This window comes from Protopterus annectens, chromosome 1.part1 (assembly GCF_019279795.1).
Source record: "Protopterus annectens isolate FY-2018-M chromosome 1.part1, PAN1.0, whole genome shotgun sequence".
Classification (NCBI taxonomy): domain Eukaryota; kingdom Metazoa; phylum Chordata; order Ceratodontiformes; family Protopteridae; genus Protopterus; species Protopterus annectens.
In genome coordinates, this window is record NC_056726.1 from 322287255 (window position 1) to 322302244 (window position 14990).

Genomic DNA, 14990 nt, shown 5'->3' on the forward strand with positions numbered 1-14990 from the left:
TGTTTACAACACCCAGACATTTCTTTGCTTCTTGTCAACTTATTCTGCGAGCACATTCACTATATCCACTGATAGGGAAAAAATATGAATATAACATGGGATCAGCCTTTCAAATTCTTATGTAAATAATCTCTTTAACCATCTAAACTCAAAGGTGTAGCTATGCAAGCTCAGTGTACTCAAAAGGAGTACATTTTGTCTGAGTATCTTCAAATCAAAATGCACAAAATGTTTAGAACCATGTAAAAGAACACTTGCACTGTAGATGTATACAAAGAAAGCTTGTATGAAAGGAATTACAGCTCTAAAAATTGTTAAAAAACTGTCAAGAGTTAAAAAATAACCTGTCCCCTTCCTTTATGCTTGGGGAACCAGAAACATTTTGAGGGTTGAGTACATGTTTAAAATGACAGGTACCTGGTCGGAGCATCATTAGGTTTGAGTACAAAATGTATTTTTTTTTTTGGCTACATCCTTGTCTAAAGCTCCTTGAATTCACACCGATTTATACACAAGCACTTTAACAAGTTATTCCATAACAACCCAGGAGTCAACTGGCTTTTTAAATTTTCCACCCTCCAGAATATCCTTTCATTCTCCTTTAACAATTAATCTCAAACAGTATATGCACTATATACACTACTCCATTATACCACAAATGTACACACACTGCATCTGCAGATTTCGACTTCATTCCAGCTCTTTCTATCTTTACCGTACACTTCTGCACAATTATTCACCAGCTTTGCATAATTTCTTTATAAAAACATCCAAAAATGTAGAAGGATATGTCCTTACCAATGATCTACACAATGAAATAAAAAGAAGTTGTTTTGTCTTTTCGGCTTTTCCCGGTTGGGGGTAGCCACAGCAGAACTCTGGTCCGCTAATGATTGGCAGTAGATTTTTTTTATGGAGCCAAGTTGCCAGCCCGACGCCCAACCTTCAGTGAAGGCACACCCATTACGCACGTCTCTCGGAGGCCACTCTACCGCGGGGAGGACATGCAGACACCACACAGCAGGCACTCCAGCCGTGAATCGAACAGGAGAACCTCTTGCTGTGAGGCAACAACGCTACCACTGTACAATAAAAAGTAGTTATGTACTCACCATAATGTTCCATTTGAGTAGTTTTACTTAATTTGTCTTCAACCTGTGGGTTACGGATCCGTATCGGATCCGAGCCGGCAACTTTTGTTAGCATCAGCTCCGCGCTCTAAACTCCTCACCTTACCTATAATACACCTCCACTGCCTTCCATCCCCAGATCGAGTTTGCTGAACTTATACTGAGAACTTGACCTGATAGATTTACTTGTGACCTATACTGCAGCCCGTAGGCTGATCATGCGCCAAGATCCCCAGGGGACGGTGGGAGGGACAGTTGAAGACAAAAGAAGTACAACTACTCAGATGAACGTTCTGGTGAGTACATAGCTTCTTTATCTGAAGTAGTTTACTTCATTTCACCTTCAACCTGTGGGACAGAGTCCCCAGCTACTAAACTCCTGGGAGGCCCTCATGGAAGGATATTCCGGAGCACCGCGGAACCAAAGGATGCTCTCCTTCTGGAAGTCAAATCCCACTTGTAATGAGAAATAAACGTATGCGATGAGGACCAAGTAGCTGCAGAACAAATGTCACCCAAAGACACTCTAGGCCAAAAGGCCACAGACGTACCATGGACCTAGTGGAATGAGCTTTTACCTGATCTGGAGGAGACATGCCCCTGTTCTTATAGGCCTGCAGGATGCATGAAAAAAAAATCTAGCTATAGTGACCTTGGAGGAAAAAAAAGGAGTTTATAGAAGGAAACATCTGATCAGATTTACAGAAATTTTTTGTCCTGTGTCAAAAATAGATTTGTAACGGTCTATGAACAAACTGGAATACAAACTCCACATGTCGGATGTTCGTAAAATTAGGAATAAAACACAGGCAAATTGATAGTCTGATATTGACTGGTGATGCCACCTTAGGAAGAAAGGGTGGACTGGTTCAAAGGGAAACCCTGCCTTTGTGAAAAATCATGTATGGAATTTTGATGGACAAGACCTGTAATTCTGAAACCCTTCTTGCAGAGGAAATAGCCACCAGAAAAGCTGTTTTCCAAGACAAAAATTTCAGATCTGCAGTTACGGCAGGCTCGGAAGGCGGAGTGACCAAAGCTTTAAGAACCATAGTAAGGTCCCACGGGGGAACAGGATCTTTGACCAAGGGTGTAACAAAAAGGTGCCTTTGATAAAGGCTTTACACAGTCTGGAAGAGGCTAAGGAGGCAGAATTCTCGCAAACATGAAAATGAGAAATGGAAGCCAAATGAACTTTGACAGTAGAAGAACTAGCTCCGTGTTGGAAAACATCAGCTAGAAAATCAAGAATGGTGGAAATAGGAGCCATGAAGAGGTCTAAACTCCTTTGAGAGGCCCAAAAAGAAAACGTTTCCACATGCTGCAATAAACTTTCCTGGTCCAAGACTTATAAGCAGCTACCAAAATAGATCTGAGGAGGATAAGTACAGGAGTCCTAGCAATCACGGGACCTGGAGCAGCCAAACCGTGAGCTTCAAGCTGTCCAGACTCGGATGAGGCACCCCCGAAGGGTGTGAAATTAAATCCGGAATGGGATCTAGGATCCAAGGTGGAGCCAGAAGGTGAGAACAAAGGAAGGAAAACCATACCGGACGAGGCCACAATGGGACAATGAGGATCACCTTACTCCCCAGTCAACAAGCTTTCTGCAGAAACCACAGAATGAAAGGTACTGGACCGGGAGGCCAAGCATGAACTAGAGCATCTCTGGGGGACTCCCCCAGCAGGGGGTTTAGAGTGAAAAACTTACTGCACGTCGCGTTGGAAGGAGATACGAAGAGATCGCAGCAAGGTTGACCCCACTCGCTGAAGATCTGTTCCGCTACTGTCAGATTCAGAGACCACTCGTAAGGCATCAGAATGGTCTGACAGCCTGTCCGCTAGAATGTTGGACTGTCCCGGAATGTGCGTTGCGATGAGAAAGCGACCAGTGGAGATCACCCAGTCCCACACTCTCATGGCCTCGCGACAAAGAGGGTAAGATCTGGTCCCTCCCAGTTTGTTGATATACCAGATTACGGACATGAATAGCAATCGTCCACAGAGGAAAAAAGGCATGAATTTCCTGCAATGCTAGAAGGACTGCCCTCATCTCTAGGACATTTATATGCAAGTTGGTCTCTATGGGGGACCACAGACCTTTGACTGTCCTGCCCACCAGAGTTGGGAGGCATCCATGGTCACTGTGGTTTGGGCCGAGGCTGGATCAAAGGGTCACCCCTCCAAAATGTCTGAAGAGCTCATCCACCATAGGAGGGATGACCGACAGACAACTGATTTGAACAGGATATGTCAATGGCAGTTCCAACAGTGACCATTGAACCGCTAGAGTCCACTGTAGAATCCTGTGTAACAGAGCACACAGGATAAGAGTTATGGTCGGCGCCATTGAGCCTAGAACCCTCAACACCGATTCAGCCATTGGAAGATGAGAACGGTAGATCAGGGAGACATGCATTCTTAGGTTTTGAACTCTCTCCGAGATCAGGAATATTTTGCACTGAAGAGCAACTATCCTAGCACCAATGTAGTCCTATCACCTGTACAAAATCTAGGAGAGATTTGGATGTGTTGATTGTGATCCCCAAATGCAAAGCAAGTGTCAGAAAATAATCCCTGGTTTGGGAAAGCAAACTCCTGGTGGGAGCAGTGAGGAGCCAATTGTCCAGGTACGGAAAGACCCAAATACCCTGAAGCCTCAGGTGAGTGGTTATGACCGCCATCACTATGGTAAAACACCCTGGGGGCTGTGGTGAGGCCAAAGGGTAGGGCTCGAAATTGGTAATGATAGACTCCTAGCCGGAAACAGAGGAACCACTTGGAGCTTCTGTGCATTTGTATGTAATAGTAAGCATCCTGGAAGTCTATCGAGCACATCCAGTCGCTCTCTTGCAAGTACGGCGTGATGGACTCTAACATGACCACCCGGAACTTCTCTTTGGCAACTGACAGGTTCAGGGTAGAGAAGTTCAGAATGGGCCTCACGTCCCCCATTTTCTTTAGCACCACAAAGAACCTGGTGTAAAAGCCCGATCCAGACTGATCTGGGGGGACGGTTTCAATGGCTCGTTTTACTAGCAGCTTGGAAATTTCCTGTGCTGCTGCCTCCCTTTGCGTGGGTGGTAGTCCGGGAGATGTGGGGGAACCCACGAAGGGGATAGAGTATCCTCTGTATATGATTTGAAGCACCCAGCTGTCTGTTGTTATGGACTCTCTCCCTTTCTCTACCCCTCTTCTGCTCCGCTATCACAGGCTTTGGTACAGGAGGTTGAGTCCCACCCTGGGAGGGAGGAGAAGCCAGAGGAAGAGAGGAGGGAGAGGCGGCCACAGCAGCTGCTGTGACCGAAGACGAGGAAAGAGACTGAAGGAGGAAGGAGACCTTTGAGGGACAACTTGGCCTTCCTATCCTTTAGGGCACGGAGGTTGAAGCCCGCACAAATATTACAATCCACACTCAGGTGGGCCACACCCAAGCACACAGAGTGTGGCCATCTGCTGGGGAGAGCTTATGGCCACACTCTGTGCAGCGCTTGAAAACAAGCTTTTCAGCCACCCTAAATGACAGAAAGATAGCCTTAGAAAAAAAAAAAAAAAAAAGACAGGCAAGATCTTTCTAAATACACACACACTCACCACAGAAAACACTGAGGGGGGGGAGGGGAAGCTACTATCTGCACCACAGAACAAAACTAAACTACTCTACCTAAAAACCACTCGACGCACCAAGCAAGTGGGGAGAAAGGGGACCTATAGTAACACTAATCTGAAGAAAATTTAACTACTCACAGAAAATTTTAAACCCACTGCTAGTTGGAGCCCAGAAGATACGATGGGAAGCAAATCGTGGCAAATGAGATCTGGGGATGGAAGGCAATGGAGGTGTATTATGGGTAAGGGGAGGATTTTGGAGCTAATGCTAGCAAAAGTTGCTGGCTCGGATCCGATATGGATCCGTAATCCACAGGTTGAAGACCAAATGAAGTAAACTACTTCAGATTGACACTTTTGAATGCAACCCTCTTTACTATGCACAGCATTTTCACAAGCCTCTGCAGCAGCCACTCACTAAGTTGCATCACTGTTTTGAGAAGTTCCTGTAGAACTTCCACCTCTACTCTACATTTTACTATCTAGACCCTCTACACAAAACAAGTTTACATTTTTTAAAACCATTGAATTCCAGCTGCCATCTACATTCCCACCCAAGCTCATTTTACCAGATCCTGCAAAAGGCTCAATCCAAAACACAATAATTCTGGAGCTGTGAGCAGACAAAATGCTCTCTCTCACTTCCATATCATTACTGTGATCACTGCATCTTTATTCCATCACGAATACAGTTCTTAATATGTAAATGTAATATTTTGGGTAATCTCAATCCCCAAATTCCTTCAACACAGCCTTGTTAAGGCTCATATTAAACACTTCCATCAACATTTTTTAGTTCATCAGTGACCCAGGTGAAAACAACATATATAATTTAGGGTTTAAAAAAAAAAAAAAAAAAAAAAAAAAAAAAACACGATGATACTCCTTATCTGTTCAGTTAATAGCTACCAATAAATGGACAAGCCTACCACACGTTTATTTTGTTTCTCCAGTGACAGAAGGAAGAGAATTTGGCCTGTTATTTACCAAAGTTCTTTCAGGCTCTTCTACCCCTTTGTTCAACAGCAGCACAAATGTACCTATCCATACTACAGTGTGGGGTGTACATTACAAAGTCGAAGTTTCAAAAAAAAAAAATAATAAAATAAAATAAAAAAGAGTGAATGCTCTTAAATAGACACCAAATACGCGAAACCACAGAATGCTGAACGTACGGAACAGCATTTTTTCCCGGGGGGTCGCTGTTCCAGCACTTCGACATTCTTTGGTTTCGCGTATTTGGTGTCCATGTAAGAGCGTTCGCTCTTTTGAAACTTCGACTTTTTCATACAGTCCCCACAGTATGTACATATACTCCAGTTTTCTCGGGCTAAGTCTTGTAAAGGGCCCGCCAAACACTTGATAGCTACATGGGATGGCAGCCCATTCAGTCCCTTGCCATTCCAGTCTTAGCCAAACTAAGCTCCCGTTTCCATCACTTCTCTTACTCTCTCCAATCCTCCACATTATAGCATATGCCTCCTCCTCTTACTTGTTTCATCTCCTTTCACCTTCCTCTGATGCCTTTCCACTGTTTTTGCTTTCCTATACGTCTGCAAATAATCTATAACCTGAAACAAGATATCCTTAAATTTCAGCACCGTAAATGTACTTACAGAACATTACTTGAATGTAGACCTTTGAAACCGACAATTATTAAATCGGAAAATATTTTCTAGATTCTTCTCAAAACTAATAATAACATCACATTTACATACAAAACTTTAGTTTCCTGGTATGGAAATAAACTGGCAGTAACCGCATTCATCCTTCATGGGTCTCAGTTGATTTTCAAAGTCTTCTCTAACCAATGCCTAAATGAAGAAGTACACTTTCCCATTAATCTAAAAGGAGCCGTTACTGATAACTACACAACAAGGAGTCCAGGTGATAGCAAAAATATGTACCATTTCAAACATCTTATTGGTTATAATGCATCCAAGTTAGTTACAACAATATACCCTCTCCCAAACAGTTTAATTTTTCTTTTGCATATAGTCAATCATTTTGGTCTTTTGTAAGCAGTCATTAACAGGATGCAAGAAGGGCTGATCAAAAGTGCCTTTTCAGCCACAACTCAAACACACAGTAAAGTGCTTTGGCTGTACAATACACAAAACAACAACATACAAATAATTGTACAGTAAAATCAACAAGTAAAAATGTAACTACAAATAATTTATGTATCAAAACTTCAACAGTAAATTTACTGAAGTAATACGGACCTGGGAAAGGAAGCCCAGGTAAAAGACACCAAAGATATGCACTGTTTAAATCTTATTCCTTATATTGTGCCAAAGTTAGGTACAGCAACACACCCTCTCCCAAATAATCTATGCTTTTTCCATTTGCTTAATTATTTTGGCCTTATAAATTTAAAGAAGTGTCACAAGGATTTAATTTTTTTTAACCAGGTAGGTAGACAGGCTGCTCGAAAGACCCTTTTTAGCCACAACCCAGACACAACATAAAGTGCAGCTGTTGTATAATGCACACAAAAAACAACAAAAGAAAACAGGACTACAAACATGGATTAAGTGCAGTACTCTACAACAGTACGACAATGGAAAAAGATGGACCCAACAATCAAAAACAGAGGAAGCCTGCAGAACTGATGACAGCAATGATAAGAAATGCGGTCATAGCAGACAGTCTAAAATTGCTAGAAAGTAGCATGGAAGGCTGGGGAAAATTAAGATACACAAAAAGCAGGACCAGTAAAAACAGACATTTGGAGCTCCTTTGTGCACAGACATCCATCCATTCTGGAGACCAGCTTTTACAAAGACAAAAAAGGTAACCATTTAAATTGTAGGGACCCACTACAGAGAGTCCCAAAATACAGAGGCTGAATGGTTGAAAGTTTGGACTTTTACATACCAAGTCCAAGATGCCATTTCTCGTGATACTCCCTTTTCTCTAAGGTATGGCAACCTTGGAGTTGGTATAGATAAGTTCAGGTGACAATGGGGGTGCAGGGGGGGCTTGTCCCCTGCAAAAATAGAAGTTTTAAGGAGAACAATTTTTGAAATTCACTCTTCTCTTGTGCTTTGCCTTTTTTTTTCAGATGAATGCAGACATTTCAACAGGAAGCCCACAGAAAGAAGGCAATGAAAAACAAATACAGATTATGTAACTGACACCTCACACAAATGCATTCCACTGATAAAAAAAAAAGAGAGGGAAAAACAAAACCCTGTATAAAATCACATGAATTACAAGGCAATTTAATTAGGAGACCATTTGTGACCTGCCAGTACCTCCTTCATGACATACCCACACTTTTAAGAAGACAAAAGTAACCTAGGCTTGGGATGAAATTGTGGATGCCTATCCATCCAAAAATGTCCATCCTGTCATCAAGGTTAGTCTTGAAGAAGGCAACAGTGTCAACTGCATTTAATGTATAAATGCAGTTTACTCCAGAGATGGGGTAAATGCTGAGTACTAATTCTGTTCATTCTACATTTTTTGCTTATGGGTTGTAGGAGATTCAAATTCCCAGCTCAACTGTTAGTAAAGTTGTTGGCCTTGGTGTAATGAGAGGTAAAGAAGGGTGTGGTCCTTGACAGAAGGAAATGCAAGACAAAGACCTTCATACAAAACAGAGAGACCAAGTGCACTGAAATAAGGTTCAAGCCTGTTTTTGTATCTCATGGTTTTGAGACAAGTAATCTTCTTCGTTAGGAAACACTGAGACCTTTAACGCTGTGCAGAATACAGTGAGACAAAACTTCTTTCCACCAGGAGAAGATAGCAATTGTGCTAGACAAAAGGGCTTCATGACTACTTGTACTATGTGGTGGTCAAAAGAGAAGGACTTGTTGAGTCAGATACAGATTATCATATCATTTCTGGGGTGGGATGCAAGTTACAGTAGGTATAAGATGTAGGAGATATTTTTCCTATATGCGGCAATACAATCGTACTTCTTCATATTTTTGTCTGTTCCTCATAAAATTTGTGAGTTCCTGGAAATCACCAAGGACTGAATTCACTAAATAATGAGAAACATTTCAGTTTCAGACTTTGCATCCTTCAGAAAATGCATGGCAAGACAAAACCTTTTTGTTCTACCAATGCTCTAAAAAGTTTAAGATTTTTCAAATTTGATCCGTTATTTACTTTAACGTTATCGCCTGATGAAGTGACCTCTGTCTGGCATACAAAGCAATCTCAGACCCAGCCTTGATGGGACTGTACATACCTGCAAGTCAAGCTCCACTCGAGTAACCCGCAAGCGTGACCTCAACCTGGTCTGTGACATCAATAGGACTATTTTGGCAGGACAAATGTGTCCCAGAGACTCATCTATGGAACAGATTCCCTCTCCACGTCAAGCAGAGTACCTCATTATCCCTTTTTAAGCGCAACCTGGATAACTGGATGGGAAACAGAAAATACACCCCTGGGATTCCACCCGTGTCCCTGCTGGACAGAGGCTTTCAGTGCTGACTTGACTAAATTCTCTGCTAGGCTTATAAGGGCCTATAGCCTAGTAACTTCCTATGATCCCATGTTGGAATGTACAGTAGCCAGACTCTACATAAAATGGCATTATGGTAGCAGCAAGGACCTTGACCTGTAGATGGAAATCATGGAAGGGGAGGCTCAGGCAGTCTTTTGTGAAGCAATTTACTATCTAGCATTTCATCTCAAACTGACGCATGCTACACCCCCCCCCCCAAAATAACACTAACTACATAACTAACTGTTGAAGCCAACTGGATCTTTTCTTTGTATTTTGGCATTATTCATGGTGATGACGGGATTCAACTCAAGAATAGAGCCTTACCTGCATTTGACACATGCACAGTAAGGCTAAATACGAATTTGCTTTATCCTGAGGGACATGCAGAGAGAAAAGACATTCACACCAATACGGGCTACCATGAGGTCATACTTGCGTACATTTGTGCAATGTAAGGGACTGAATGGCCCTTGTAACATCACAGATCCTGACACTGAACAGACAACTGTCACCCTGTCCTTGTCTAGCCTCATAAGCACCGAGACCAGGTGCCTTACTAGGTGTACTCCTAGCGGAGTTACCAGGCTGCAGACTATACGAGGGTGGTGGTGTTGTGTACAAGATTCCTGTTGAGGCTTTGTTTTCCTAGCTCTAGAAGGTTTGTGAAGTGACTATGTAAATGTGGGACTGGCAGTATCTGGCACTCACAAGCCATTTTTTTAGGTAGCAGAGTGGCCTCCATGTTGTGTACATATTTATAGCTCCCACACATAGTATAATATATGTCAAACATTATGTCAGAGCATCTGGAAGCATCTACACTCCCAAAGATGGATGAAGCTAGCAACAGAAGGAATACTAGTCTGCTGGCCATCCACTTTGGCCAGGTGGACCTAGGTCTTAAGTGTGCTAATATACAGTCAGAAGATTAGCTGGTACAAGGATTTTAAGTGCAAGACGACACATTAACCAAGGCAACAGTGGTTTCTTTAATTACACATTTGAGTACAGCAATGGTCCAAGAGGACCACTTTCAAATTCAGACCAGAATTTAAAACCAGATAAAAGGATACAAGGTAATACAAGCAGATGGTTACAAAGTAAAAAGATAAAAAAAAATAAAAAAACAGTTCTAGGATTAGTCAACTGCAAGTTTGGCAATAAGATGATTAAGAGTAGAGTACATAAAAACAGTAAAGTCCAGAGAAAGTAAATATGTTATATGTATATATATATATATATATATATATATACACATATACATATACATACACACACACACACACATACATACACACACAAATTAACTCTAAAAGGAACACTATTGTACTAATAATGAATCTTCTAAAAAAATATGAAAACTAGTGAAGACACTACTTTACACTGCTTTTTGAAAGGATTAGAAAATGTTCTCTTCTAGTTGATTGGTTAATAAAGCAGCAAATGTTGTTCAAAGTGGTTTGTAAAGCAGTCCTTTTTTTTGAAGCAGAAACAATAAGCTAACAGAGAAGGATTCCTTTCCTTACTGCTGCCCTAACTGCTTAAGACAGGAAATGGGAAATTTTCCCAAACAGGACAACTCTGGCATTTGCAGAGTGACGCAAGTTAAACTCCAAGGTATCTGTAGTACTGGACAATCACCAGCAGCCTTTTTTTGTGTAGGTGTGTGTTAAGATGGACCAGGAATTAAAAATTTGGAGAAAGTTTGTGGAGTTTTGAAGAGCACTGTCCTAGTAAGGTCAGTAACTGGCTGTTTTGTGATGGTAGATTTGGGGCCAGATTTGTAGATGACCATGTCATCTGCATAAAGCAGAAATGGAAGTGTGCGTCCAAAGGGAGGTCAACAAAAAAGAGAAGAGATGTGAACGAAAAGTACTGAACCTTAAGGGACAACTTTACACCCTTAGGTGTCTGCAAGACAAAAAAATCTTGCAACCACACAGCCAGCCACACTGGGATTGGGACTGATGCTGGCAAGAGTTGGGGAATGTGGGAGGACACAGTCATCAACAATGTCAAAGGCTTTGTTAGGGCAAAGATTACACCAGTTAGTAGTCCTTTATTTGTACTAATGAGGATGTCATCTGTCATATATATATATATATATATATATATATATATATATATATATATATATATATATATATAGTGGTCATAGTATTGGCTAACTAAACTATAAGAAACTATATAAAACTATACCCATGTATGTGAACAAATACCTTTTCATTCCCTATATCTCCTTACTCTCCTTTTTTCACTAACTTCTATCAAATTCTCTTCCCCGACTTTCTCTGCAAATATATCATAAGCCGGTTTTTCCCTCGCTTCATATTGTAATTCCTGTTTGTATCAAACTAACTTACCTTTAAATTTCTCTGTAAACGGTCTAAAATTTCTATAAATATTAGATTGACATATAACTTGTAGAGATTCTTAACCAATGGTTTTAAATCAATAATTTGTGTAACTGCAAATATTGTGGTTTTATTTTTGAAGACTATATAATCATTGTTCTTAAAATGTTTTGTAATAATTTGGAGCTTTTCACCACGGGCCTCTGGTGAAAATGGGCTTTGGTCCAGTCTAACTGCCCCGGTAATCAAATGTCAATAAACAAGCAAATAAATAAAACGGAGTGAAGATTCGTTTTTATAAAACACTTCCTAGGACTGAGAAATGTCTGAAGTTATTGGCACAGATAATATTTTTTGTTTAGGGATTGGTCTGACTACGGCAATTTTCCAAAATTGTGTGCACTGTGTTTTTGGTGAGACATTGAGTTGTACTGGTGTTTTTTGGTGGTTAGAATATCATCTTTTGTTAACTGAATGAACCAAAGGTTGTGGTTGCTTGTTACTGAGTGGTAGGGAAGTAGGACAGTAGTAAACTGGACGCCTATAAGAAGTCTAAACAAGCAAGACAAGAACTTAAGTGAGAGTGGTCACAATAAATAAAACAAAAGGTAGCAGTAAAGGCACCAGTAAATGAATAACAACCCTACAAGCAGAACTAATATGCTAGCAATACGTGTGTAAGGCAGTAACACATTACAACAGCAGTAATAAAAAACAGACTAGCAGTGCACCTTTGCTCACAGTGCAGATACAGGCAACTAGAAGCCCAACTCAAAGACACTACCAATACCAACACCAACACTGACATCTCAGGCAAGCACACTGGCCAAACAAATATAAAATTACATCACTCGGAAAGCACATTGAGAAGAATATCTACTAGCTACTATATAACTACCACGTACCTCTCAATTGACCCCAAATTTGCCACACATTGTTGCTCAGTCCATCTTAAAATTCTGGAGTTCACTGTTAAAGCACTTAGGATTATCATCAGTGAAAATAATGCCCAATATTTAAGTTTATACTTATTGTTCAGAAAATGCAAGCTAATGCAGAATCAGTTATATCTTTTCTTTATACCATTTTGTCTACCACAAGTGAGACTATTCTTGCTCTGTTTTCAAAAATTGCAACCTGCTTTCAAATTGCACTGCCCTAGTGCACAGATAATGGGTAAACTGCAAGCAGTAATAAATTATTCCTGGCAATGTACTCATAACTTGTACTAAATATATAATTAAGCAATAATCTACCAACTGTACTAACAAAAAAAGGTATGCATAAGCAAATTACACTGTCCATTCCCAATTCGGAAGGCTATAAAGCCTCCTGCCCATACAAAACATACAATGTAGAAATGGGATGCGTCAAGCATACCTCTCAATATCTTTGCCCATGAATTCTGGACAAAACCATAATTCATGTGAGAATAAAGCCGCTGCCCCCCCCTACACTCACCTTAATCCCCTTAAAAGGTAAATAAAGCAACAGGTTTTTGCATCAATATGTGCCATCTCTTAAAATAATGCTGGATTACAATTGACATACTCATTCATTTACTTAACTGAATTGTTAACTGGAGTGGAGAACTGATCAATTCTGACTCATTTCAGTCTCAGCACAATGATATGGCAACTCAACAGTAACTTACCGGTAAAACAATAAGATGGACACAACTATAAGGCAAAAATCAGGGGCAACTGAGAGGTATCGCATCAAACAAAACCTGGCCTAGAATTAGGAAGCCCAAAAAGCTAAGCTGTGTTCATAAATAGTTCAAACCAGAATAAAAACAGGTTCAACTACTCCCAGAAGCAAAGGAGAGACCACTCAAAACTGCCCAGAATGCGTCTCAACTAACACAGATTTTCAAGGCGGTCCCTGATTTTCACTCAAATTTTAGCTCTGCCGCTCTTTATTCTTTTAAAATGGGCAAGTTTGAAAAAAAAAAAAAAAGATGAGGAATTACACAATACCTAATGACAACAATTGTTATAGACTTCAGCATTACCGTTCTAAATGTGTCCTTGATCATTTATGGATTTGTCTCAGAGTCTGTTAAAATTTGTCTGACTGACTGACAGCTATACTGCCCAGTCTCCCAGTACATTTACCTTAATACTGTCCAAACATAAGCCTTCCAAATCTGGGAAAATTTGCCCTAACGGAGGATTTCTGCAGTATTAAGCAGAATAGTCTGACAGGATGTTTTCACATGTTTTTTAAAGACCTAGTCGGTCCTTATCTTGCAGAAATCAAAATGTCAGTAAAATAATTCAATGAGTAAGACAACGGGAAGGAACATCCCAACGGACGTAAAGAAGCAAACACATGGGAAACCAGAAAGTACTGTCGGTCTACAAAGCTGAATGAGACCGTAACAGTCTTGCAAAAGTATTTAATTCAAAGATAATCTAACAAAGATGGCATGTTTTCAGGACAATCGCCGACTACACAAAGGGTCTCACTGCATGTACTGCTGCCACGGTGCTGTCATGCATGTCGTACACACAGACTTAATCTGTAGTCACAGTACCAAGTAAGATACCAAATCCCAACTTGCCTACAGCATCTAGCACTACCAGTTTGTTTTGTTTTTTTTTTTTTTTTTGTTTTTGGTATTTAACTCCAAAAAGGAAAAATAACAAGTCAAACCTACTCAGCCTACAAAGTCCATCTTTCTTTCAATCTGGTATAGCAACACTAACTTGAGTACAAGAATAAAACCAAGTTATCGATTTATGACAGTCACTCCCCTCACAATTACTGCTTTCAATATCAATGTACGCCGACCTCAGCTTCAACCTCTCACACAACTTTGTATAAATACAAAAATAACAGATAACTGCACATCGAGTGTACAATCCTGGCTAAATACATTGGATTCACCTGAGGCAGATATCCAACAAAAGATACAATCCACATCATCATAAGCTACAATAAAAATGGGCCTGCTTAGGACCAACACTTTGCCCAATATTACCAAATAAGCTTACCCTTTCATGGTAAACTTCACGACTGTAAGTCTACAACCAGCACTGCTAAGCTCAGGCTGGAATTCAGCATCATTAGCAATAACCTTCACACCAACCATTGCACCTGGAGACAGAAATTGATAAGTGATAGTATTGTATAAATTAAAGCATGAATGCTAGAAATCCTAGTAATCAACTTGCCCCTTTACTGACGCACCGGTTAGCTAGTTTTGCAGAGTCACGCCTCTGACTCAAGGAACACGCTTCCTTCCCATCAAGCACCGCGCTCTCTTAAAGCTATAACCCCTCTTTTCCACTGAAGTTTACGTCAAAACTAATTTGGTTGGCTCTCGCATTAAACAGGGGACTGAATGCAGTAATCAAATTAATCCGATAGGTATGCTATCCTTCTTCCCAGTTTTCGTAAAAAGCATAAGTAAAGCTGTGA

General features: G+C 40.6%; 1 protein-coding gene across 1 annotated transcript in view; it reads right to left on the bottom strand.

Moving 5' to 3' along the window:
- TXNL1 (thioredoxin like 1) overlaps nt 1-14753 on the bottom strand; it is a gene marked incomplete at its 3' end in the record, with an annotated part of 151903 nt that extends 137150 nt beyond the window's left edge. The window contains 1 exon segment of the mRNA XM_044074919.1: nt 14564-14753. Within this exon segment, the coding sequence (XP_043930854.1) occupies nt 14564-14661 (98 nt within the window).
- Between the last annotated feature and the right edge of the window lie 237 nt (nt 14754-14990).